The sequence below is a fragment of the Coloeus monedula genome, assembly GCF_965178545.1.
Source record: "Coloeus monedula genome assembly, chromosome: 2".
Lineage (NCBI taxonomy): Eukaryota > Metazoa > Chordata > Aves > Passeriformes > Corvidae > Coloeus > Coloeus monedula.
Genome location: NC_138782.1, coordinates 6,939,217 through 6,967,109, shown reverse-complemented (window position 1 = coordinate 6,967,109; position 27,893 = coordinate 6,939,217). Strand labels below are relative to the sequence as shown.

The 27,893-nt window shown below is 42.8% G+C and overlaps 1 protein-coding gene across 2 annotated transcripts in view; it reads right to left on the bottom strand.

The window, feature by feature from the left end:
• Positions 1 to 334: 334 nt before the first annotated feature.
• Positions 335 to 27,893, bottom strand: part of ISM1 (isthmin 1) — a 40,034-nt gene continuing 12,475 nt past the window's right edge. Inside the window, exons 2-6 of one of the 2 annotated variants that reach the window (XM_082302663.1) lie at positions 19,479 to 19,715; positions 10,845 to 11,112; positions 7,214 to 7,357; positions 5,035 to 5,124; positions 335 to 3,382 (exon numbers count right to left, since the gene is read on the bottom strand). In XM_082302663.1, coding sequence (XP_082158789.1) covers positions 2,865 to 3,382; positions 5,035 to 5,124; positions 7,214 to 7,357; positions 10,845 to 11,112; positions 19,479 to 19,715 — 1,257 coding nt within the window. In that variant the 3' untranslated portion in view covers positions 335 to 2,864. Of the gene's footprint in view, positions 3,407 to 5,034; positions 5,125 to 7,213; positions 7,358 to 10,844; positions 11,113 to 19,478; positions 19,716 to 27,893 lie in introns of both variants that reach the window. The other variant, XM_082302664.1, reaches the window with a different exon arrangement.

The window sequence follows — 27,893 nt, the reverse complement described above, 5'->3', positions numbered from 1 at the left end:
AGCCACAAACCCTTCCTCGAGGCTTGTTCTAATATGAACAGCCTTGTATTTAAAAGACTGAGCCATATTTGGCCATGGTAAACTCCAGCACCTTGCTGAAGTCTACTACACAAAGTCATTTCACATACAATTTTGGTCATTGGAAAGGAGATAAAGAAAACAGAAAATAAAATACGCAGCCCAGCCCTGGATGGATCATAATTTATTATGAAGTAGGACAGACTTTGTTTTTAATAAAAACTGTTGCTTAGGACAGCAGACTCTCTCAATCTGCGCTCCAGGACTCATCCTATGAAACACCTGGTAGGTCCTATCAGAAGTTATTTGGCTCCCTCAGAGTTTCCAGCCTTGGCAAATTACGAGCAGTAAGACTTCAAACTTTGTGCGTCATTTCATTTATTAGAATAATTTTTCCTTTTCCCTGACACTTTATGTGTTATGTTCTTTATTAATAGTGTAGTAGCATTTCTCAATAGCACCATAATTTACTAATCCACAAAGGGCAGGGATGTGTTTTATAATTCAAGAATTGTGACCAAGTGCTCTCTCATCTCCGTCCCAGAGAAACCTGAGAATGTTGTTCCCCCCTACACTGTTAAGTAAGAAGCAGAGCTTTCTCCCTGAAAATACCTGTCTTCCCTGTGAAGTGACTGATCCTGGAGATCCTTGTGCCTTTCATCCATCTGCTGTCAATTTAACTGGCTCCACGAGCTAGTGGCGCCTTTGTATGACCTTGCAAGAATTTACAAAATCTGGTTTCTATAAAAAATAAGGGGTGATCCCCATATTTACCCTCTTGCTCAACTAACCATGTTTTGTTACTACCAGCTTGTACTAGAACATATCCACGTCTTCCCCACCAACTCAAGTCTGGATCTGGGATGATTCCCATGACTTGGCCAAGTTTTCCAGCTGCTGAGGTTACCTCAGCAGACCAGTTGCTGTCGCAGATGTGCGGTGGCTTTGCCTGGACCGCTGTGTTTCTGGAGACCTGGAGCCTGAGCAGGGCTGGGGTCTGAGGCCCAGCAGATCCAGGAGAGCCTCCAGTATGGGTCAGACTGGGTGTGCCCGGCCTGGGCTGCCTTTGAACCCCCTGGTTTGCACCATCTGGGCAGACCAACACAAGCCTGACCCTGCCCAGCCCAGCGGGGTTGTGCCCGTGTTTGTGCCAGGGGCACCACGCACATGTCCGTCCATGAGCTCACAATCAACCAGACCTGAGAGGCCAACAGAGACACAGAAAAGATTTACAGGATGCCACAGAAGGATTGGAAGGGACATTAAATATCATCTATGTGTGTCTGTATATAGCAGAGGCAATTGTCTTTTGTGTCTGTCTTGAATCTTTGAGCTCAGACTGCGATGCCGGTTGGCTTTACCACTGCATGAGGTTCCACATGTGCCGGTCAGACCACATAACCCCAAAATAGGCATTTCTCTAGTGACATTTAGCCTTAGTGTTCCAAATGAAGACACTGACTTGCAGCAAGGCAGTCTTTCGCAGGATGGAACTATAAGTATTTATTTACCCAGGGTGTAACTTTTATCTTTCATCAGAATGCAGGTATGAGCTGCTTAATGACAGGATTATGTACGTAAACTTGCACTTTATAAAAGTTTGGAAATAGACCTTTGCCTAACAACAGTCATGTTCTTGGAAATCGAGTTCCATCTACAGAAGCCTTTCATGTTATAAACATATCCCACATGTGAGTCATCGTTACAATTCAATAAATACTTTACAAAAATAATGCTAGCTTTTTAAAAAAAATTAAGACATTTTAAGTCACCAATAGTTCCTCCCAGAGAGCTTCCCTTAAAGAATAGCTACTTCTGTAGGACACTGCACTCAGCATGAGAAAACTGGGGGAAAAGGGCTGCTTGTATCTTTTATCCCAGGGAACTTGTGGATTCCACTTTTACTGTTCTCTAAAAAAATAAACTTCTTTCTTTTCTTAAAAGAAAGAAACGAGCAGATCCAAACATTCTTCATATTAAAAACTGGGAAGGAACTGTGATTTTTTTTGTCCTTTGACATGGATTCCTCCTCTGCCCTCACTCCTCCGAAGAGTTACAGCATTCTCAGTTCACAGGTAGTTGCTCTAGAGATGTAAACCCCGACAGCTGCAGCTCCGTATCCGAGATGTCTCCAGGAGTGGGCTGTTTGTAACTCTTGCAGAACCACTGCATCAGGACATTTTCTGGCCTGTGTGAAAATCACAGCTACAACTTCCTGCAAGCCTACCCCAGGTGGACAGCAAAGACCTGAGCTAGAAGGTAACAGGAAGAATTCCAAGAGAAAAATTTCTAGGGATTTTCTATATTCACTTCTGACTATTACCCTTCCAAAAAATGTTCTTCCCTTCTTAGATAAGACTAGTCATGAAACCAATTACAGAGAAAACTGATGCAGTAGGTGCATTAATCTTGTAAACCGTTCCCATATGGAAGAGTACATTCTTCAATCCCACTGTTTATAACAACTTTTAAATATGTGCCTCCTCTGCTGGGGCCTTGGGGCCTGATGGTGATGGCAGCTACCCCCCCAGCCCCTCCACTATGTTACAGATGGGAAATAAAATGAAATGCACATTATTACATGAACATTATTGCAGTATAAAATCCTATCAGGACAAGATTTATGTATGTCTGTATGCAAAAATAGGTGTGTGTGAGACAGAGAGATACGTGTTTATAAATTACACACACTATGAAAAATAGTTATATATTATATTACAACTATATACATTCATTGGAAAGGAACTGATCAACCCCTGTGGAGGAGCCAATGCAGCAGCCATCATCAGTTCTTTGGCATCCAGGAAACGAATGCTATTTTGTGTCTGAAGAAGAGGAAAATCTTCTCAGTATTCCCTTGCTTCTTGAAACTGCTTGTAGTAGTCTTCGTCTGATGGGTTTTCTGTACACTTCTGTCCATTGTTGGGAGGCCGGGCTTCATTGTAGCGGCTCCAGTCACCTTTGCATATGATCCAAGGCAGAATGTCCACTTTGTAGTGGAGTTCTGCTGAGAATTCGATGCTGATCAGGTTCGGCGTCCCTGCCCCTTTGCCCCTGGTGATCAGCTGCATGTTATCATCGTAGCAGCAGTGCTGCGCTGCAAGGGTTGTGCTTTCCAAAGACAGCATGGAGCGGATGCAGTATCGTGCCGTGGGCTTGTAGATCTCCAGTTTTTCCTTGGGACCACTCGCATCTTTCCAGCGGAAGTTCTTCCTCTTAAGTCGATCGTAGATCTCAGCGGTGCTGTACGCAACTTCTCTGGGGTAGGAGCACGGGCAGCTGGGAAGATCGTTGACCACTTTGTGCATGTATTTCTTCAGGAACTCGCTCTTGCAGCTCATCCATCTCTCACAGCTATCAGTATCTGTTTCAGGGCAGGAAATGGAAACTTAAGATACATTAAGCAGCATCCCAGTTCGTGTGATCAGTGATAATAAATGAGTAAAGTGTAGCTGTTCAGCACCAGTGCTCTGCTTTAGAAAGAAAGGGCAACCACAGCTTGCTGCCCTGCCCACAGTGTATCACTGTGCTCTCTTGTCAGGTAAAGAAATCATGTGTGACTGACTTCAGTGCCTCAGGCAGTGCTAGTCTGAGTTACAGTGCAGAACCAGGCCAGTAGGAATCTGTGACACTTCTACCTGGCAAATTCTAATTAAGCCACTGATATGCCCATGCAGCACAAGAGACACTGCCATGGGTTGATAAGCAACAGAAGTAGGGAAATCACAGTGATTTGGGACCAGTCTTCAGCTGGAACCCTTAGTCAGAACACACTCACCAGGAAAAACAGCAGTCAGATGTTGAAGTATTAAGTTTCAGATGATGCTAGAGATTACAGGATGGCAAGCAAGGCCTGGATTACTCTTTCTAAAGTTCATTCTAGGCCCTAATTCAGTCTTTCTTCTAAAAAACAAATAGTTTTTTCTATTTGGTCTCCACTTTCCAAAGGGGTACTTCAAGCATCTGCAGTTCAAACATGGAGACTGACATCTTAGCTGGCAAATGCAGCCAAAAGTGATTCAGGTTCCAAAAGGGCATATACATCAGAGTGGCTGTACTTCAGGAGGAGTTAATGGCACTAGAGCCATGATGTATGGCTGGGATTAAAGAGGTTTGTAGACCAGTAGCATATTTAATACTGGCACTCTCTTATTTTGCAAGGCTCTTGCGAGAATCCAGTTAAACATCTCCTACCTAAAATATTATTTATGTTGTCTGTATCTTTCTATGGGCTGTCAAAAACCCCCTGCATGTCTTGTTCCACACTTACTTCAGAGGACTCTGCAGGAGAGTAACTAACTGGGACCTAAAACTCTTAGAGCAAACACTCTTGCAAAATATTTACTTAGTGATCGGTGTCCTGTTTTTCTATCTCCTTAAAGAGTCCCATCCTGGCTGTCATTAACTATTGTGCCCTGCCACCATAGGAGGGAGGGTGCTGGGTTACACTATTTATTCAATTAATCCAGCAGCCAGTGTCTCTGAGTGGCCACATTATGGTTTTGTTGGAGGGTCGAAAGCAGAACATTGCAGAGGTTGGACTGAGTTTTAGGTAGTTCAGAATCAAGCCATGCCCTATAAAATTGCTTTGGCTCCTCCCACTGCAGCACACAGAGCTATAAAAGCAAAGCATACTCATAAAAGTCATTGCCCTTTTTTTTTTTTTTTTGATGTGACAGCTGTATTTAAAATGCTTTTATAGGGTCTTCCATTCGAGGCTATTTCAGCAAAATAATAAAGGTTTGATTTTTACCCCCTCCATTAATATGGAGTCTTACAGCTCTTTTCTGAATTAGGACAGCAAGTAACAATTTTATGATGTAACAAGCACAGGACTTAAGGGGAGAAAGATTCTATGACTGAAGCAAATGTTCAGATTGTAAACATAAGCAAGATAATAAATGACTGCTGTTATTGATATTTTTAGTGCTAAACTCAATATCTTGGTTCCAAAGGACTAAGAAAACCCTAAGGAAGCCTCTTATCTGTTACTGAAGGATTGACTGTGCTGCTTACCAACTTCAAACAGTTTGGTTGCATTGAAGTCTTCACTCCCTGCAAGTAAACTCACTTCTGTGGCAGCTGTCCGGAAGGTATCTTCGATCCCTAAGACAAACACGTGTTAGTGGTGCTGGTGTTTTCCTGTTAAAACACAATGGAATCAGCTGCCTCCTTGGCACCCATCCTTCCCCAGGCTCTGCAAGGTGCTTTGATTTGGCAGGGGAGCATTCTGAAGTTGCTGCTGGACTCTTCCTTTAAAAGCATAATGACCAAGGAATCTGTGCTGTTAGGAAGGTAAAAGAGAGCGACAGGCCTGGAGACAGGCGAGTAAGTTCATCTCCATAAGTGAGCAACCATTTTTCAAGAAAAAATGATTCTGTTACAAGAAAATTGGTGCTTGTTAGTCTCTCCCAATGCTAGGGAGTTAAAAGGTGTGAGTAGGCAAGAGATAACCAACCTCTCCAAGCAATTGCATCCCCGTGACTTATAGCTATCAAATAAAATACCAGGATCTCAGCATATCAGGATCTACCAACAACCTCCAGTTAATTGTTTGCTATCAGTAGAGAGACACAGAGATTGCCAGAAAAATGATCTTGCCAAAGTAAACAGCTTTCATTACTGCTTTACTTCAGCCCATTTACTGACCAGCCCAATGATTCTGTGCCACGTGGGCTTAACATGAATATCTCCTCAAAAAAACTCAAAAAGGTTTTAGGTTTTTTTTTCCTTTCCTCCCCATTGAATTAAAGACCTCTAAAGAGAGCATAAAGATCTTTAATATGTGATAACTATATGGTTAATAATGAAGTCTATTCACCATCCATCTTCTTGCCAATGAACTTTCTCCCGCTCTCCTAAACTGGGGCATAATGGTGGCTTGCAAAGGTTCAAAACAGCCTCAGGCCAATTTTCAATAAAATTATCATACAGTTTTGCCTTAACTCCAGCACTAGATGTAGAATAATAGATACCCAAGAACCCATTACAAGGCAGTAATTCACTGCTGGAATTATAAACAGCAGAAGCTGAGCTTTGCCCTTGTAATTTTAAAAATGTCAGCACAGCCTCAAAGAGTGAATGTGTTTTGCTTGTGGATCGTTGGAGGTCTGTTATATGACATAATATATTCTTTCAAGTTTGCCACTGTTTGGTGCTAGCTGGTAATAAATACTAGACAATATAACTGGGGGTTACTTGCTTTTCTCTGGAATTAGCCCCTTATTATTGAGGTTTTAGGATGTACGAGAGCATGCAGAAATATTTTTCCCCTGAACTGCCTAGCAGTTGTTGCCTTACAATGGAGACATGAATCTATCTGCGAGTGAGAAACTTCTCTCCAACTCTCTCACCAAGTCTTCTAAATCTCCTCTCCAGCACTGCTGACATTTCACTTCCCATTAAAAAAGCCTGACCTACAGTTTAAGAATTTCTGCCTTTCTGAGTCATTAAGTAAACTGAGAGTAATGCATACCACCACAACTTGTGTTTTCACTTCTCTCTCTTGTCTTGGGAAGTAATGAACTTGCACCTATCCCCTGCATTGTGGCAGCTACTGCATGACAAATTGGTCTAAATTCAAACACAGCAACATTTAAAACACAGTTTTCCATAGCAGCTTCAAATTTTCATGATGTAGGCTTGAGTTCTCAGCCCTGCTTTTGCCAAAGTGAAGACTGGGTGATGGTAAGGACACTTCAAATGTCAAATCCTGTGAATGGGCAGGAACTAAGGCAAGGCTCCTTGGCCATTTTTTCTGAATATATTCAAGGCAAAACTATACATTCCTTCATCCCTGTTCACCAATCAGGCAATGCCATTCACTGCACAGCAAAACAGGAGCTCACTGAGGTAACAGCACAGCTGGTTTGATATTCTAAAACAGCTCCAAATTTGTTTCAAGAGAGTAGATTACACCCTTCGGAATACAAAACGCCTGTGCACAAAAATGACTGCCATGACCCAAAGAAAGCCTGTACTTGTCTTTTAAGTCCTGAGGGATGGTGGACTGCATCTAGCAGTGTATCATTACCATGAATAAATGGTGTTGAAAATCGGCGTGTCTTTTCCCACCGGAACCCTCACCTTGCCACGGAACACATGGGCCCCAGGCTTTGCACACAGGAGGGCTCTCCCACCCCATGGCCACCCCTCCCTGGCCCCCCTGGCAGCAGCTCCCACGAACAGCTCCCACCTGGGCAGTTGGGCCTGTCGCAGGTGCGGGACTCGGTGGCCGTGCAGGCGTACCCGCAGGACCTCGTGCGCTTCTGATTGCCGCTCCCACAGGTGACGCTGCACAGGGACCACGGGCTCCAGTCGCCCTCGCCATCAACGTAATCTGTTGCAAGGACAAACATGGGGAAGGAAATGAAGAAACAAAACTCCTACTACCCAAAACTACTGTGTAGTGGTTTTTATTAAGAAGGCAAAACAAGAATGGAATCCAGATGTCTCTACCTGAAGCTTGGGCTGAATGCCAGGCGCAAGCCTGCTGTTTAAATGGTTTTCACACTTGATGCTCCTCAGGGAAATGCATGCAACATTATTTGAAAAAATATTTCCTTTCTCTTTTGACCTTTTGGCAGCTGAGAATCCTCAGCTGCAGAGCTGGGTCGTGAACTAACAGTACACATCTATTCACATAATCTCCCTGCATACAGGAACATGTTTATGGACCACAGACTAACCAGGCACAGGATAAATTAAGTTTTCTTTTTCATATTTTCAAAACACACAGCCATAGCGCAATGATTCTCAACTTTTAGGGAAAGATGCATGTTGTTGGGATATGGGAAGCTACAGGGTCATGAGTGAAAATCACAATTTTGTTTTTCAGTCCCTTGAACAGGGTACAGATATTTCAGGAATACTGCTATGAGAACAGGGAACTGCATGCTCCTCTTGCACTGAGAACAACATGCAATTTTTAGTGTTTCGTGTGGATTAATAAATAACATCAAGTCTGACTATTTACTAGAAAGAACCTTCTGAAAAGGAGACATAACTTTATTCTCTTCTGGTAGAGAGCCAAAGGCACTGGACACCAGGTCTGTACCACACAAGCTGGTGCTGCTGTGGATACCTAAACTCTTCAGAACCAGCTTCCTTTGTGTTCTGCGTTCAACTGTTGCACATCCCACCATGTGAAGGCCACCAAAAAAAGCCCATGAACCCATCCCAGTTTTCTTGCCTTCCCACTGGCCTCCCCAGCTAAGGGAACATTTGTCTTAATGGTTTTCCCTGCAACCTACAGGAGGTATTTTACTGACCCTGTGGTCATAACTTGCAGTCGTAGCTCCTTTGGGTTACACCACCATGCATAGCAAAGCAAAATCTGGTTTAGTGGTTCTGAGACAGGCCTGTTCTATAGCTATAGGTAAGAGTACCTAAGCTACAGCAAGACCCAGGGAGGATCCCTGCCTTCCCTGGCCTCTGTGCTACACAAGATTCCTGCTCCCCCCACGGCCATGCTGTCTGTGGGCTTCCTGAGCTGGTTAGCAGAACATGTAACTTGATTTGTACCATATGTAATGACTGACGACAACTCTGTGGGGTGCTATTAAACATTTATTGCCAGGAATATGGCAAGGTTATATATCTCACTCAGAGCAAGCTGCCTAGATGTGAGCTCCTCGTGGCAAGGACCTTATGTATTTCTCCTCCTTTTCTGACATGGCTGATGATGGGGAAGCCACCACACCGGAATCAGGTGTCCACGGTGTGATGTGGTTGTGAACATGGCTAATGTCAGTGTGCAAGACCCATGGTTTTGGGGTTTGCCAGCAGACAGGCACCACAACAGTCCAAAAAGGCATCAGATATCTCAGGAAAATGGCCCTCTATGCCTGGCCCTGCTCTTCTTCCTAGCTCTTTTCCAACTCTTTTTTTTCCCACAACAATGTGGTTGGCAAGGAGGAGGACAGGTGAGCAGGTGCAATGGCTGTCAAACAGCCCAGCCCAGGAGGCCCAGGAAGGGCAGGGCGAGACCTTGGTAGTGGCAGTGATGCCATGAAGGTTTTTTGCTTTGTCTTTTATACCCCTGTTATACCTTTTTACAACTTCTGTATTCTTAGTGCTTTTTGCCTACATTCTTGGACTTTTTTGTTCATCTAGGAGACTAAACATCTTAGAAGCTTCGTAGCTAGGGATCAGTGTGCCCCAGACCCCAAGGTCCTCTCCAGAACATATTCTGTAAACTAAGATAGAACCATCCAGGAGAAGGCTCCTTGGGGAGGGGGGGCTCACTTGAGCTTCTCACTGGGGAATCTTTGATAGATATGCTAATTAGTAAGACCCATAGTGTTATACCAGATCTTTTGTGGGTGTGCATTGCAGTGTGCATTTCGGTGCATTCGACCTGGATGTGTGCACGTAAGGATTTTTAAAATAAATACCAATGTAAAATCCCTTTTCCCCTTCTAACCATGTTTGACTCTTGATTTTAAGACCAGGAAAAGGCATCATAGCAGGAGGAGAGAGAGACACACACAGGAAAGGTGTGAACATGTCAGTGGGTGCAGCATCTAAGCCCCACATGGGCAGGATCTTCTGCTACATCCTCCTGGACAAGGCCAATGGCACAGAGCATTTCAGGTTAGACAGAGGGCCAGGAGCTGTTTCTAGTTGGTTGGGTGCTCTGGTGTGCCGAAGAAAGCTCTAAGCTAATTTTTAGACCTGCCTACCTAGTGTTTACACTTCACACTGTTGAATATACTATGTTAGATTTTCAGCTGGAGCTCAAACTGTTCTTCCTATTTTCATATTTGTAATTCTTACTATGTTTTTTCTACCACAATTATTTGTGAAAGCAATTTTATTTAACTTAAATGAATAACTACTATATGAATTCTTGGAAATAAACCCTGCCCACAAATAAATGTAGGTGCAAAAAGAGGGGATAGACTTTAATCTTCTGGCCACAAAATTTAATACGTATGTATGTGTTTAAACACACCGTTCCACGAAAACTCTCTCTTGATTTTTAAGACTCTAGTACTTCAAGTTAGCCAAATCGTAGGAAAAATAAGGCTGAAGCAGTGCATGACAGGCACTCTGCAGCATCTGGGGAATAACAACAGAAATGCCAGGGTAAAAGTACTGTGGCTCTGACACCTTGTTCTGACTAAAGTTGTTTGTATTTACACACAACTTAAATTCGAGGGGCTCCTGTGAACACAGTTTAGCTCACCTCCCTTAGGTCATTCCCATGTGGACAGTCACAGCCTGTCAGGGCAGTGAATAGCTGTAGCTCGTCTCTGTTTCTAGTTTCTGCAGCTGTTTCATACAACAAGCTGAAAACAATTGTTTTTGCTGTGACACATCTGGAATAATATTACACACGCAAATACACAATGTTCCTGCTGCACATGCCACTCCCCACACATGCACCAACATAATTAATCTTATTTGTGTATCCACCAAATACTACCACATTTCAGATCTTGCTTATTTATCCAATAGTTATATTTTGGTTCCCAAACCACCGCACAATTCTAAATTTGTACTTATCCTTACTCTAAAAATAAATACGAAACCTTGTTTCCTCTACTTTTAAAAAAAGCACACATCGGACTAAAAAAAGACACTCTTCTGGGATAACTGGTATGATTTTCAAGATTATAGACTTACTAGTGGAATGCAGCTACCACAGTACAGCTTGTGCATCTGCACAGATTTGTATTTAAAAGCTGATGAACAAAAGCCACATGTTGAAAAATTCTATTTTGCTTGGCCTGCTCTCAGCGATGCCTCACCATTCTCATTTCCCCCATGCTTGTTTTTTACAATCCCAAAATGCCCATACGAGGCCTGGAACACAAACTTACCATACTCTGGCTGCTCCTTGGACTCAAATGTCCGGTGACTGGGTGCATGACTATCCCACCCACCGAGAGGGTTTAGGAAGTTGCTGTCCTCAGTAGTGCTGTCGTACTTGTAGTCCTGGTCCCCGCTGCTCATGCGAGTCAAGGTGGAGGACCTCTGCCACCAGTTCCTCCAGTCAGGCGATGGGGCTGGCCAGCTGGGCTTGCTGCTCTCCTTCTGCAGATCCTTGTCTGTCTCCGTGTCGGGGCCATCCACCACTTCAATGGTAACCTGTGGGATTCAGAACAGCCCAGTCTGACTGTCAGCGCCTCCTCCCGGTCAGTGGGAAACTTTCCACGCAGCAAAGACGAGGTGCTGCCTGGCAAAGGGGCTGTGCAATACCTTTGAGTTTGCATATTGTAAACCATATGCGGATTACTGAGCCCAGAGATAGGCAGAGGCTGAGTGATTCCTTCTGCTACCTCTGCTGAATCAGATCTTGGAACAAAGGCTAGGAAAAATCCTGCACAAAATAATAACCCATGCTGTGCCTAAAACCTTTGCAGCATAATTTTCTGCCTTATGGGGAAAATGTGTTTAGAGCCAAACATATATGACCAGGAAAAAGAAAACCAAACCTGTACTCTGTGCTGAGGCTGAATTTGAGGCAAGCATGAAGCACACCAATGTGCAGAGCCTGTTCCAAGGCCTTGGGCTGACTCAAGATGGGGCTAAGCAAGGCCATGAGTGTGAAGGTAAAGATGCAGAGCCCAGGTACCTCTGGGTTTGCGTCTGTCTTGCCCTCTGGCAGCAGCCCAGCTGTTACTGCTGCATGAAACCACACTTTGTGGCAGTGATGGGAGCCAGCAGCTCCTCTGACCAACGCTGAGTATGTGACTTGCTGCAAAGCCCTCTAAAGTAGGTCCTTTTGTCATGCTGGAAGAGTATAATGACCTGTTATGGTCAACCTGTTTATGGTTTCTACAGAAGCCCAGAACCAAAATTCAGAGTTTGCTGCCCAATTCCCTCACAGACATCACAAATGTCAATATCATTGTGCATAGGAGCAACCCTTGATTGTTGCTTTCTGTGCTGAACAATGTGTAATTGTAAAACTCTTGGATAAATACTGTGTGTGCACATAGGTGGCTATTTAGGTAGAAGCAGAGACTAGCTCCCAGAAACCTTGGCTCTGTGAGTCATGCAAGCATTGCCTGGCCAGAGATACATCACAAAAAGCTCTCATGTGTCATGCTAATGGGGTTCATTGATTACACTGGACTGGCTAAACAACCAGAAGTGACTCTCAGATATATCTATAATGTTTAATAGGTATGGAGGCATTCTCACCCTTCCAAGATGGTACACAGTAAAAATCAGGTTGTATAAAACAGAAATAATGTACAATTATGCTAGAAGTCATTTACACAGCTCTGTGGATGTGCATGGTGCATAAAAGATTAGTTTTATAGAATTGTTTTTGGTAAAATCACACACAAGGAAAAGAAAGAAAACGTCACAGCTACCTGTGGCCCAGAGAGTGTGACATAGGAAGCAAAGAAGAACTGTCATACCCTCAGAGCTGCAGACACAAACAATGCCCACACATCCTGTGTTTGGAGAAAGGAGATTTTGAACCTATTTCATGCTTTGCATTTTATCACAGACCAGGCCATTGAAATGAAAAAACTTTCAGGCTACTATGAAGCTCCACTGGGAGAAAGAGCAAGAGCAAGGGAAAGTGCAGCTGTCAGCCTAATAGCATATTTACACAAAAGGTTTTTCACTCCCAGCCTAAATATGGAATTGGAACGATTACTTCATTAAACCTCAGTTTCTACAGACCAAGAATTAAAATGGATTTCATAAGCTTGAAAACATCAGGGTCAGTTCAGGCATTCAAAATTGTTTCATCTATCCAAGCAAAACAGAGTTTTCACAATAAATGAAAGGAAATCGCCTTACTGAGTGGCAACCACTGCCAGTGGTGGGGCTTTGGTACTCCCCACCTGGAAATTAGTACAACTCCAGTACTTTAGTAGCAAGTATTTTTAGGACCACACTAACTCTCTGAGCAGTGACTCAGCAAAGTGGGAAAAACCATCCCTCTGATAAAAAATAATGATAATTGCTCCATTTGCTTTGATAATCTGTAGCTGTGTGACAGTCAATCAGCATGAACTTGCATTATTTCAGCCAGGGACAATTTGAAGAACCACAGGAACTTGGTTTTAAATAACGATTGATGCTGCCAAGTCAGTTTAAGGAAAAGAGGGTTTGCAGGGACAGAGAAACGTCTGCTGAGCTTGGTGCTACACTGGTGAGGAAAGGCAGGTGGAACACATGGACTTGCAGTGTCATCAGACCCCACCAGACCTCCCGCAGCACTGCAACTAACTTACTTCCAAGACACATCTGTGCAATCAGATAGCCCCTGCAGTCTGTTTTTACCACTGAGGAAGCTTATTAGAAAGGCCTCTAAAATGAGTTTTCCAACACACAGCTAATTTAAAAACCAAAACCAGCAGAAGCAAAATCCAGTGTGGTAGTCTGACAAATAACGGTGTTCCTCTCTCCACTGCTTTAAGCTTTGATTACCAAGGTGTTTATTGTGGCATAAAAATCATACAGTGAAAGAAATTCTATAAAGAATCCTGGGATTGTCTGAACCGCCACTCTCGGAAATTAGAAGCCAGCTTCAATTGACTCTGGTGTTTTCAGGGACTTGGCTGTGCTCTGCCAAGCTCCATTTGAATTAATGGACTTTCCAGAGGCAGGGAGGAAATCAGTGCCTAATCCTAGTAAGCCCTCCTCCAAAAGTTAGGGCAGACTTGTGAGAAGAGGCTGCTGTTTCAGGTGAGCAATTGCTCCCTTATCCCAGTCTAAAATTTTGAAAAGTCAGCTTTCACTAAATTCTTCCCAGTAGTTACAGATAGACTTACAGTGTTAGTCCATGACTGTACATACATGTACATGGCACTGAAGCATGTAACTTGTTTCATCAGTTTCTATACTGGGGGCTGTTTATAAAAAGGAATAAAGAAATCAAGAACTAGAGAATAAAGACCAAGAACTAGAGTCATAAAGAACAGGCGTTCAGAGAAGCTCTGGAAAAGCTTTCATGCTGTATAAGTATTCCAGCAAAAACATGTTCTCTTAAAAATTAAAAAATAAATCTGCTTTAGCAATTCTATCTTGGAGACAATTTTAGAGGCTGATTTCTTCTTCCAGTGATTATCAAAACTGTAAAGATTCTTTTTTTCTCAAGCTTCCCAAAATGTCTGTGGTAACACAGTTCTTGTATAAATCCACAATCATCCCCAGAAGTATTCAAACCTAAAATAAAGCCACTTTTTTTATGGTTGTACGAGCTAGGAATAAGGACATTCCTCTGACAACTGTTAAAAGCAGTTGGCGTAGGCACATTAAAACAACAGATTTGCAGTCAATTTCTAATGAAACAAGTGTATCAAGCACAGATGTATGCAGACACCAACATCCAATTTTCTCCTGGCCAAAAATATACAGAAGATAAATATTATCCCAGCCTGCTGGAGTGCACAAAAAGTTCTGTGTTCTTTGTCCTGTTTACAGAGACAATGTTTCTGAATTCACTTTACTGGTGTAAACATTGCCCCAAGCAACTGGAAGATTATGTTTCAGGAAGAACTATGTTTGTGATATTGTGCAAGCAGCAGATCCTACAGCACTTCTATCCTGTTTCTTTCATACAATCGATGCAAATTTTCAATACAGAACTTGCCATTCTGGTAAGATAGACGTGCAAGTCAGCAATGAGGTAAGAATAACAGGAGAACAGAAACAAGTTCATTGTAAGAGATTAAAATGGTAAATCTGGCTTTACGCCACATAATTTTAATTAAAATGCTATCAGCAGTGATACCAATTTACTTCTGGTTGTGTCATGTCATTTAGTTTTCTGGACTTGAAAAGTGAAGGACCCTCAAACTCTGTTGGGAGCAAAGAAGACAATGTGACTTGAAACCTGAAATTTCTATTTAATGTTGTCAATCCAATTTGCAATCTCTGATGAGCCCAGCTGAACCCCAGAAATAAAAACGTGTTTTAGCTCTGAATTCTGTGCTCTGCAGTGAGATCTTGTTACAGCATGATGTTGAGAAACCTGCACAGCTCTGGTATTGACAGCAGTTCAACCGTGGCCCGCAGCCCCTGGCTCTGCCTGCACGAGTCTCTCCAGCCGGCCAGAGGAGCAACCAGCTCCTGCTAGGCTCCACTGTGCTTCCAGTGGTGCACCTGGCAACAACTGCTGTGCTGCTACCTCAAGGTATTAAACCTCACAAGCCTTACAAGAAACAAGCACTGCTGGAGCCCTCCAGCTCCTCTTGTGCTAAATTAGAGATGAGACTGGTAGGACTGGTCAGACACTGTTGAGTCTTCTGTGACAATACCAAGAGGGTGTTGCTTTCAAATGCATTGAAACCAGCAGCTTCAAAGGACAAATATAAGTGATAGCTAAAAAGTAAATCTAATAAAATGAGTAAAAAGTGACATTATGAGGCAGGTGGAGGTGAGGGAAATGGCCATGGGTGAACTTGGAGAAGAGTTGAAGTCTGCAGTTCTTTTTTAAAAGCAGATCACAGAGCCCTGTTTCTCTTTAGTTGTGTATGTTCCTAGAGTGGGTGGTTTTGTGTAGAAGTTCTTCTAAGAGAAGGTAGTAACCCAGTAGGTATCAAAGAGAGAAAATAGGTAACAAATAGATAACAAAGCTAACACAGCAGCACTGGAGTGGTGTGACTAGTGGATATGGCCACAGGCCTCATGAAAAATGATAAAGACATAGCAGGCATTAACTTCTTCCGGTTTAAAGCCACTCCTATCAATTACCATGGTTATCAACATGGTTTTAAACAGGAATCCTACCTGTTTGTGTGCAGTTTTCACCCAGAATATGTCACCTCATCGAAATGTTTAACACATCCATTACGACTGGAGCTCACCCAGCTCCAGTGTTTCAGCTCTATTGGTCATGAAGCTTGACCAAGATTTAAGTTCAGTGAGGAACATTAATATCCACAAAATGCCCTTATTGCCCAAAGAGGTTGTGATCTCCTTGTCCCTGGAGGTGTGACTGGGCTGGATAGGCCTCTGATCTAGTGGAAGGTGTCCCTGCCCATGGCAGGGGGACTTGAACTAGATGATCTTGAAGGTCCTTTCCAACCCAAACCACTCTATGGTTCTATGAGTTTTCCCTTTCCTGCTCATTTGTCATGGTGTCGAGCACTGCTGGGGAAGCAGCAAAGCAGCGCAACAACAGAGCAGCACACTACCTGTCCCTCTCACAGTGCACAACCCTGGGAAACCAGTAGTAGAAGGAAAAGGGGAGGGACTGGGCAAAAAGTTCAGTTGCAGGTTGAAACATCTGGCTCCAAACAGAGGGTTGGCTGCAAAGAGTGAAGAGGTTGTAGAAGGCTGTTTAGAACAGACAAGAAAAACCCATCAGAAATGGAAAATAGGCAGGTTCCTGTACACCTCCCATGTGACTTCGTTCTGCTACTCAGGGGTTAGAACAATTTTGACTGAATAATAACCCTGACCAATTACAGGGTCTGCATAGGCATCCCTTGGCTAGTCTGTCAAACAAGTGCAAACCTAGACATCCTAGGGTATTTTCCACTTGTGAAAGGAAATCTAAAAAAACCATGTGATCAGTTTTTGTAATCACCTTCTCATCTAGAAGTCTTCCAGGCATTGACAGAACTGTTAAAACGACAAAAAGGAAAACAAAATACCCCAAACCAAGCAGCCAGTCTTTGCTCAACAGCAGCTACTGTGGTTACTCTCAACAACCAGTGTGGAAGCACAGCTGAAGCATAAAATGCCACTTGAAATGATGGGAGATTTTACAAGGCTAGAACACCACAGGAAGACCAGTAAGTGTTGTCCTGGTCTTGTATGCAAAGAGACATATTCATTTGGATTACTGCAGCTCTGACTGTTGCTTCTGAGGGTTTTCTAGAGACAGTCTGCTGTACTTAGGTTATCATCTGATAAATACGGCAGTACCTGGGGTAATCTGAATTCCTCTGATGGTGTTCTGATATTCACCAGTTCATCACTAAAAGAGCGCACACCAGGGCATGATACAGCAAGTGCCATCTCAGAGGAACCAGAGAAGGAATGGCCCTAAAGAAAACTCGCTGGAGTATCTTTCCCACCTGCTTTTTTGGAAGAATTTTATGTCTCTTTCTTAGATCTTTAATTTCCCAGGTATAACTTCCATTAAAAAGATGTTAGTTTTGGTCTATGCAGTAGAAGGAAAAAGAGGTTTTGAGTCTTTGAGAAGAAAATGTGGCCATTATGCTATCTTAAAATGGAAGCTGTTTTCTCCTTTCCAATTTCTCAGTCCTAGGAGGACTCTTTAAATCAACACTCCCAGGATTGTAACTTACAGAGCCAGGAGCCATTGTGCAAAACCAAAAATAAGCATCAATTCTGTTTTCACCTGCCAAATAGCTGATGGGAAATTTGCAAGTCAGCAAGTGTCACTATTTCTGTTCAGGTCAGTATAGTACTGTTTAACAAGCAAGAATTCACTATAATCCTATTTTTCCTAAAAGAGCAGGCCAACTTTTACAAGCTTTAGGCAAAGAAATAAACTTTCTCTGTCTCTGTAAGGAATTAATGGGAGTTTTATCTCCATGAGGCTTGACCAGCTGCAAGACTGTCAACCAAGAACTTAAAGAAGCTTTGTACATCACTATTTATGCACCTAAGTAAGCAGAGTAAATGCAGAGTAAATAAAATGCAGAACTCAGGGAGCCTGTTTCTGAAAGGGCTCATCCTTGTGCACAAGAGCTCTGGGATCAATGTTGTCCAATGCTTTTCAGTTTACAGGACTAGTCTTCCCAGTTCTCAGAGTCCAGCAAAACTGCTGACATAGTTGCTGACAAATTTCTGAGATCAGGTGGTGGAAAAAGAGGTCAGAGCAGCAGCAGTTACTATGAAGACAAGCCAGGGAACTGTTGCCATCTCTTTTATCTGTTCCCTGTGTCTAAACATTGTATGCTGTTACCACTCAGAGAAGGTTTTTGTTTCCTCCTGTCCTCCTCTGCAGTTTACATACTGTTCAAACAGTGATGTTACACTATTTGCCTCATGCCACAATCTGGGGCCCCTACAGCTTCCTAATCTTCCCTTCCCAAAGCTCTCTGGAATGATTCTCCTCACACAAGAGATGTTCCAACTATCTACGGCGAACACAAGGGAGTGACGCTGTGGAGGCAGCTTGTTCTCACCCAGTCATGGACTCATGCACTGGTTTGGGTTGGAAGAGGTCTTAAGGATCATCCCATTCCACCCCCGTGCCATGGGCAGGGACACCTTCCACCAGACCAGGTTGCTCAGAGCCTCATCCAGCCTGGCCTTGAACACTTCCAGGGATGGGGCAGCCACAACTTCTCTGGGCAACCAGTGCCAGAGCCTCCCCACCCTGACAGGGAAGAATTTCTTCCTAAAACTACTCTAAACTTATCCTCTGTCTGTTTAAAGCCATTCTGTCTTGTCCTATCACTCCATGCCCTTGTAAAAAGTCCCTCTCCAGCTCTCTTGGAGCCCCTTTAGCACTGGAAGGTGCTCTAAGGTGTCCCCTGAGCCTTCTTTTCTCCAGGCTGAACAGCCCCAGCCCTTCAAGCCTGTCTCCAGAGCAGAGGTGCTCCAGCCCTCTTGAGCATGTTGGCCTCTCACCAGCAGATCTATTACATCTTTACATACGTACTTCTTAGACATATCAAAAGGATGGTAATTTTGTGGGCTGGGGGACTATAAGAAGCCAGGAATTAATTTAACCAGAAAACCAGATCTATTAGTGCATTGTTTTTATAAGCACTTCTTAGGCAGAACAACTTTTGAATTTATTGTTTTGGTTAAAAGAGACTGCTTATTAATGCCAATTTTGCTTTAAGGCTCTGAATTAAAAACAAATCACTCATTTTTTCCTCTCTCGGATCCTTGAAGTTTCAAGATGCAAGTGGCTTGTAAGAGGCTGTTCCAAACCCAAGAACAGTTTGAGGAATAACATGTAACAAAGTTTCTTGCAGACAACTTTTTTTTACTCCAAGCAGCTGCTGCAGAAATTAACTCTAAGTCTCACTTCCATACAGAGGAACACATTTTGACCTGAAAATGCAAGACTTGTTCTCTGACAACGTTTGGGGATGGTTGCATTTTATAATAGCATACCAAAAGCAAATCTGTTCACAAACAAGTTTTACACCAATTAATTGAAGACAGAAATTTAAATACCCACTTATTATCAATGAAGGTAATATGTTCCAAAATGGCAGTCACAAAGATGGGTTTAGTGTCACAAAGATGGGTTTAGTATCACAAACAGGTCTACATTGTCCTCCACACTTATGCAATCAACGCTATCCAAGGAGCAATTTATAAAAAATTTGCAATCTGTGCATTAACTTAGAGAGAAAAAATATGTATTATATATTTTTTATATATAATACTATGTTACATTACATTATATTGTACTATATACCTTCTCTATTGGTAGAGACAGATTGTTCTGGCTGCATGTCATGCAAGCCAAGCTGAAAGTTGTCTTGGTTCAGTAAAATAACTTTGTGTAAGTTATAAAAAAATCAGATGTTAACATAAATTTGTACCTGAATGTTGGGATTCTGCCCATTGATATCTGCTTTTGACAGGTCGGGGAAGTTTGGGAGATCCAGGAGAAAAGATCTGGGTCCATCTCTTTGCAAGGATGTATGCCCATTCTCCTGCCTGAATTGCTCCTTAGGGAATGGCCGGTGGGCAGCCTGGAGATCAGGGTATTCTCGTCGCTCCTCAGGGTTCAGGGTGAAACTGTCTTGAGGAGAATGGTCCTCTGCACTCAGTGTGTTCTGGGGAAGGAAAGCAAGGCACAATAATGACAACTGAGAGCATGCAGTCCTGCCAGTGCCCCCCTCCCTCCAATGGCTGCAGCCTTACAGCACCCAGGCCCATGGCTCGCTACCGAAACACAAATCTGTAGCCAGCTGACACAAGATAAAACTCAGTCAGACTTGGGCCCTTAGCTCTCCCAGGCTCTTGAACCATTCCAGCCTCGTGGTGAGCACCTACACGTGGACACAAGCATCAGACTTAAAACGAACCTAGAAACATGAGGCTCTGAAGTAACCCTGGGAAATCAAATGGTACCACATTAAACACGTCCCTAAAAATGCCGAAAGGCATCCTTCTTATAAATTGTTTCAGTTTGCTTTGTTCCAAAGTGCGGCAAAACCACTGACTGTTAAGGCCACATTGAAATTTATGGTATTAAAAGATCCTACCGCTGAGCTGGCAACTTCTCCTTCTCTCCCCTCAGTCCGCAACAGCTTCCATCTCGTCTCTGTGTTCCTCACCCAATTTCTCTGGTCTTGAACATCTGAACCTTCCTTCCTCTGGGATCTCATTTTCATGTTTGCCTAATGGTGGGATTGAATTTCACCAAGCTGTGGGTCAGCGGTTAATGCTTTTGTTATTGTTGAGCGTACTTTTGGGTTTTGTAGTATATTACAGCAGGCTGCCTCTGAACCAGTAGCACTGCTGCCACTGCCTTTGACCTCACCAAGGAGACACATTTAGTATCAAAACACTGGCTCCCTCGGTTAGGACTAGCCTGGGGACTTGGGGAAAAAACAGCAGAGAAGTCCAATCTTCTTATGGCTACAAAAAAAAAAAAAAAAGCATGGAGCAGATTCAGCACAGGTTTTGGGTTTGACTCAGCTGAAAAATTTTAGCTTGAGGTCTTAGTATGACTGCCTGGGGAGTTTTTATTTTCAGCTCATAAAGAGACAGCAAGCATGGAGAGGGTAAATGTTAAAGACCTATCTTTTAAAACAAGCACAATTAAAGTGGAATGGCCACATGTGGTTCTGGCTCTACTGAAGCATATTTTTGCCAGCATTTCTGGTTAAACGCAATCTCCATCCAGCTCCCCTGGTCCAAATTAAGCCATAGCATACCTTTAGCTAAGCTCTCAGATAGATAACAGGTCCAGTGCCTTTTCTTTTATTTTGTGTTTATTTGCTTAGAAGGTTATAAATTGACCTTTAAAGAGATTTTACAATATAACCTGTGCTCAGTTCAGGAAAATATTCAGTGACTTAAAATAAACTAAGCTTGAAGAGTTATCTTGGACTAAGTGAAATTGTATCAAGTAGAAATGAAGGTGCTTCTTCTCTATCCTCCTCACTGCACTCCATTTGTAAAGAGCAAAATCAGATTTGGCAGAATTAATATTGTCTTTGTATTGTCACGCCCAGAATGGTTACACTCTGAAAGTGCCAAAAGGGCAACTTTATACATTTATCTACAGCACAGGTTCAAATTCTGAACTAGTGCATGTGTGCAGTGCTAAAATGTGTGTGCTCCTGACAGTGTGCTTTGCTTGAAGGCTAAAACAGGCTCTTCTCTTTGCTGGAGACCAGGAAGGACTTTCAGATGTCTTTGGTGGCCCACACGTTACTCAATATAAAGCAGAAAGCACATCACACAGCAGCAAGCTCTGGGAAACGAAACTGAGGGCCACTTAGCTAACTTCAGGTTCCTTACTCATATGCTAGTGCTTTAACTTAACACTTTTCAGACAGAATTTAACATGCTTGGTGCATGAGGATTAAATGGCTTTTCAATTGTGTCTCACTAACAACAGGGTGTAATAGTGCTGTGATTAAATTACTTCAGTCAGGAGCCAAAAAAAAAAGTGGTACTTAACTACTTTTACTGGGGTATCATGCCCATAATCTTACCTTTATTAAAAATAAAGTAAGATTTTATTAAAAACTAATAAAATTCTCACATACAGTTTTATACTTTCCCTATCTGCCTGCCCCTTCAGGAGCATCCTGATCCTCCACATTAACATACCATGCAGCTAGAGCTGACCCAGGCCTTTGGAGACCCACATTTAAGTCTCTGACAAGACTTGGTGTGTGATCCTGACAGGTCATGGTCTGCTGTTGCCTTGGTGGGGATAACAGCACTTCCCTTCCTCACTGAGATGTTTGCGGGGAGCTCAGCAACTACAATAATAAGGGCTATATAAAAAGTTTTTAATAGTGTCAAACAGATGGAATATCACATGGAGTTAGTTAGGAAACTGTCATGGTGAGGTAATGACATCAGGCTGATCGGGCCCACTACCAAGCTGCTTGGGGCAGGGACTGTCATTAATTACAGACCGAGCGCGACGGGGCTGCTTGACACTGGAAAGAAAAACGGAGGGAGGACAAGATAACTGCTGCATCCCAAAGGCTGCTGCAGGCAAGGGAGGATGGGCCACTCTGCTTGCTCAGGGTGGACACGACCCGGAGACCCCAGTGACACATCAGGTACACATTTCTGATGGCAGCGACTTCCAAGCCCCAGAGCAGACACTGAGTGGGACATGGAGCTTGACTTCAAGAGCAGGGTTGACTAATGCCTGGCAGGAATGACCCAGGTTAAAGAGTGTGTGCTCTACCTAGAGGCAGTGCTGTCTCTCAGTCCCTTTCACACTAGGAAAGCCCAAGATAGGGCTCCTTGGGCCTCTGTATCGTACTGCAACACAGGCAAATGGAAATGCTCAGCATGTGTGATCATTCCAGTTATCTGCTCATAGTACCACGAGTGAAAGGACATTTATTTCCAGTCAATAAAATGAAGAGATGTCCATTTTTTAGGAAGATACTTCTTGGTGTCATGTCTAAGCTGATCTGCAGTATTAGAAATGTGTATTTCTGGTAAAAAGATTAAAGAGGCTGCCACAAATAAAAGTGAGCTTGAACTGCGTGTGAAGAGAAGACCGTGCTCACCCTGTGCTACTGCATTAGCTCTGCAAAGGTTCTTCCAAGACCCATCTAGCAGGCAAAAGTTTGTCCTTATTGCAATGCCAGCATCCTTTCTGAAGAAAACAGGGTTTATGTTTCAAAGCTAATAGATGAAATTTAATTTTTTTTTTCAGGGGGGATATTCTTCTCTTCTTATTTTTACATTATTTCCCATGTTTATATTTCACACTATTTATTTTTAGGTGTTTTTAATTTTATTCCTGATGCTTTTGGGAAAGCAGTGTTGCTTGCCTTCCTTTAAAAGCTATGTCACTTCATTCAGAACTACTGACTCAGTTTCTTTGAAGTTATGACATTTCCAATTCAGGCACACTGGTTTCTTACTCAAATGATGCATCTGCTCTAAATAGTTTAAGATAAAACACTTTTTCCCCCTTCATTTAACAGGATTATTCACAATGTTTAAACTTTCCATTAAGATGATTTTGAGAGGTTACTCATCCTGGCTGTAAGCTACAGTTCTGCAAGCCCCATGGGATCAGATAATTATAGAAGATCCTAATACAAAAACAGCTTATGATTTTTGAGTGTTCCAAGTGTGGACAGTATATAAGGGCAGGAACATATAATCCACAGTTGTGTGACAAGACAATGAAATAAACCCTTGAGAGAGAATCTGACACATTATTTGCATTACAGAGTAATGCACCTTGCAACACCCGTCTCTGAAAAAGGGAGGGCAGTAGGTCAGTACATATGAATGTCTTTGTGTCCATCTATAAACCACAAAAGACAGGGATTTTGTGAGGATAATTTTATGTGTTGGTGATCCAGGTGGGACTTGCACTATGGCAGGGTTTAAGGCCCCAAGAGACAATCCTGCATGCAGGAAAAATGTTCTGCCTGATACTGCAGCTTAACTCTTCAATAATCAGACCGGTATTTTAATGCCCTCCTTGGCCTTCCCATGATGTTTCTCCCTCTGTCATGATAGACATGAGCTGCAGGGAAATGTACTGTTTCTCTTCCCCACAGAGAAGCTAAACAGAAATGGGAACTTGTCAAAATACCAAACTAGGGGAAAAAGGAATTTCTCTGCAATTTTGGCAAGCAAGAAGTTGATCTCCCTCCTCTCTTCCTTATTTTAATACCATTTCCAGTTCTGGAAAAACAACCAAGACAGAGAATAAATGAGGAATGACTGTAGCTACAGAAAATATTATGAAGCAGTTGCTCTTTCTCTGTCCTTCATATTTATTACTTTCCTTCATTCACTCCCCACTTACCAAAGTAAGGGCACATTTACAAGCACTGCTAATTATGGAGTCGAGAGGATTTTGGAAAACTGATACAACTTACATTCTAACAGCTCCCAGGCAGCAAGGGAATCTATTACTAAATTCCTGCTGCAGCTACATTGCTTTCTTATTTCTTGTATGCTCCTTTGAAATATCTTGTAAAATGATCTTGACAAGAGGTCTTGAATTGAAAACCGAGGGTCTGTCACTGCACTTTCATGATGCACCTGTACAGCATCTTCAACCACCAGCGACAAGGAACTTTTATTTATTAGGAAACTTCACAGACGCTATAAAAGATTATATTGCTATCAGAGACAAAATGAGGCCTGGGGCCTTCACAGAAAACCATTATAGCCATTAGGACTGGTTTCATTTCTCACCTGCCCAAACAGATTGTTTTCATTTTGAAGGCTGTCGTGGGTTTTTAAACGATCGCTTTAGCATTTAGCAGTCTGGGGAGGCCGAGTAACACACCAGGATACTACATGAGACTCTCACCTCCAGAGATCCAAGACGTGTAACAAACTTGGGTGATCTAATTCCTGGAGTTTATTTATTTTTTTCATCTATCATGAATGTAAGCAGCTCGGGACCTATCAGGGCGAGGTATGCGGACAGTGTTAGAGAAGCAGGCAGTGAGGTTAACAGCTGAGAAACATTATCAGAGACACACAGAGAAAGATTTCTTTTATGATTAATGCCACATACCGTCCAGGCACTCAGACAGAAAGTCAGACCAGAGGGGTGTCACAGCAACCACTCCCCTACTAAAATATTCTCATTTTTTCTTAAAATGAGCTTGCCCCACACTCACATATAGCAGTGAAGTGAAAAACCTTACTTATCTTTAGAAAACTGCACAAACTAATGGTTTCAAAAATAAGTAACGCATTTGAGATAGTCACTGCTAATAAATAATTTAAAACAGATGACATTGGCTTGCATGTACACAATTGTTTTCACTATGCAGGTCCAAAACAGAGCATCTGCTTTAAACATTGTGCAAATAAAAGATGAATCACTGATAACAGTTGGTAGTAATAATGATAATAAAGTTCTGTTAATCATGGCCTATGTTTTAGTAGTTCTCTATTATTCTCCAACTCTCCAGCAAAATTGGTAAAACGACACTGTATGCAGTTCTAACTTGCAGTACGTCTGTGTGTGGGACTAAGTGGCCATGCAAAGACCAAATCCAGTGATCCCACAGCATACTGCTCTGGGACACATGAGCTTCAGGGGCTGTATGGCTCTTGAAGTGATTTTGTGGATCTCTGTGGAGAACAGGAGGGAGTCACAAATACTGCTGCAAGTTAAGAAGTTCAGGGTAGACATCCATCCACAGCCACTGTTAGAGCAGTGGTCTCTGTAGATGTTGGGTGCCAGCAGCAGCACAGTGAGGTGCTTGGGATGCCCCAGCACACACCCAGTCCACCACAGCTGGTTTTCTGCCTTATGCTGAAATAGCCTGTAGGAGCTGCATACAGCAGAACCAGCATCTCAAAGCATCCGGGCACATTCATCACAGAGTCACACCTTTTGAATTTTAGGGCTTCTACAACTAAAAACTTCTCAGTTTAGCCCTCATGGCTACATAGAAAATCTTGAGAACTGAACGTGTAGCCAGGATACTGCAGAGATCCTCGGGCTGTAGGGTTGACGGCCCCTTCACATCTAGGAAGTCCCAGACAGCCCTTTGGAGGCACATGGCCAACACTACGTCAGGACCCTCCGTGGTGGAGGAAAAGGCTGTTGCCTTGTTGAACCTTTCGAACTGATACACCCCGAGTGCCAGAGCAGCTCTAAGACCATTCTTCCTCCACTGAGCCAGTTTATTCACTTGCAGTCATCAAGCTTTGGTCCATCCTTTGTTCAGATTCTGCTTGGCAGTTTCGCTCACCAAGCTTCCTGCCTCCTCCATAACATACTGGCAAACAGTGGGTCCACATCTGAATTGTTCTGGCAGACAATATTTTTAACTCTGAGCTTAAGGAGAAAACCAACCATATTATGCTCAGATCTGGCAACCTTTTGCTGCATGCTGTGGACACATTTCACATCACAGCTATTTTTTATGCTCTGTTGTTTGCTTGTATTTCATGTTTTCATTCAGCTGGAAAATACAAACAGTATGGTTCAGCTTGGAGGTGAAGAACTGCCAGTTTGCATAAACACTTTGATAATAGAAACTTGGTGGTGATTACAGCTCAATATCTGCTGGAAAAAACCAGAGGCCCTTTAGCAAATTTTCTAATGTAGTACAACACTGGTGCTTTGTTCTTCAGCAGATACTCAGCCATCCAGGGGACAGCCAAGCACACAGAATTAAATTGTGTAGGGCTTTGACCGACTCTCAGTGCCAAGTTTTGCTTGTAGTTAACAGATATTTTCAGTTGCCTAAGCTGCTGGTAAACATTTAGTTACTCTTCATTACTCTAAAGTTCTTTCCTGTAATCACTGCCTGGCTGGAGCTCTCCACACAGGACAAATTGATTTAGTGGCTGAACAGGCAAAGGTACAACTGAAGAGTAGCCCAAGTATTTGATTCTAACAACTTGTGGTGCCAAAATGCAAATTCTTTGAAAGTTCTAATTCTATTTAGATTTCATTAAAGACTTGCAAAAAGTCAGTAGTAAAATAAAGCTTCAAACGGAATTCCCTTTTACCCTGGCAAAATTGAATTAAACTAGTTTAATCTCACCCATCATCTGAAACCTGCATCATAATTTACACATTGGGTTCCAACAAAATGGGAAAAGCTGCCTTAAGCTGTGATCAAAACTGCAAAGGAAATCCAAAATATTAATACTTTTTGTACACAACTCTTTGGTCAGGCTTTGCAGGTCAGCACACACAACGTCAGTGTAAGTGAAGGAGAACAAACATACATCTTAAGTTATTTTCCTGGGTTTTAAACTATGTCCTTTTGCAAGTTTATTCCACTAAATCACTACGGCTGGGATTTCACTAGGTGAACCAGCTTTAATAAGTAAAGTTTTCATCTCTCCCTAGCTAAAAGAGTAACCTTACTTGAAGCCTTTTCAATTTCCAAAGTTGCCTTCAGCTGTTAGTTTCAAAGAAACAGCTATTCCCAGCCTGTGTGTCTCCCTCTCATATGCCACTGAATATCCACCCTATGCTTTCAAAAGTGTCTATGACTCTGGCTGTGCTAACTGGCAGATGTTTTTAGAGACTAGAAAGTGTTTAGTCCCTGTGGACTAAAAGTTACATGATGACTTCATCACATAAGCAAAAGCTAATAACAGGAAAGCAAGAAAGCAGACAAGTGTTATATTCCAAAAACATGATGTTTCCTGTGCTTCTGGCAAAGCTACTCCTGTGCCTGAAAAAAGGCAAATCATTTGAGTCTTGGTGCTCAAAACACACACACCATCAAATCGCTGCGAGATAATTTTATGTGCCTCTCCCTTAGCTGCTTTCCCCACCAGTACTCACTTTCCTTTGGATGGAAGGGAGAGGGTGAAGGCAGAGGAAAGGCAGTGTTTGTTTACCTTCAATATCTGTGCACCATGTGCCTCACAACACTCGCTGGAAGGGGTTACTACACCCAGGAGTTTACAGCAAAACAGCAGCAGAAATCTGAGCAGCTGCCTCACGACCACGCACCTCAGCTCCTGCAGGGAAATACTCTTTCAAGTGCATGGCTTTACCCTCTCCATTTAGGAAAATTTGGAGACTGATACAGGAGCAACTGGAAGTAATTAGCATAAATGGCATCTGCACACAGAGGCAATACTTGCTGTGGTTTCATATCAAGCCATCAGCAGTGGACATCATGCTCTCTTGCTCTACGTCCTTGAGCTGCCCGAGTGACAGATCAAGAAACCAGAGGATGTGGATACACAGGAGAAAGGCCTCCCTCCAGTGACATGATGGGGAAGAAGAGCAAGTCAGTAGATAGGCAGCACACCATGGCAAGACACAGTGAAGACCCTTCTCTGTC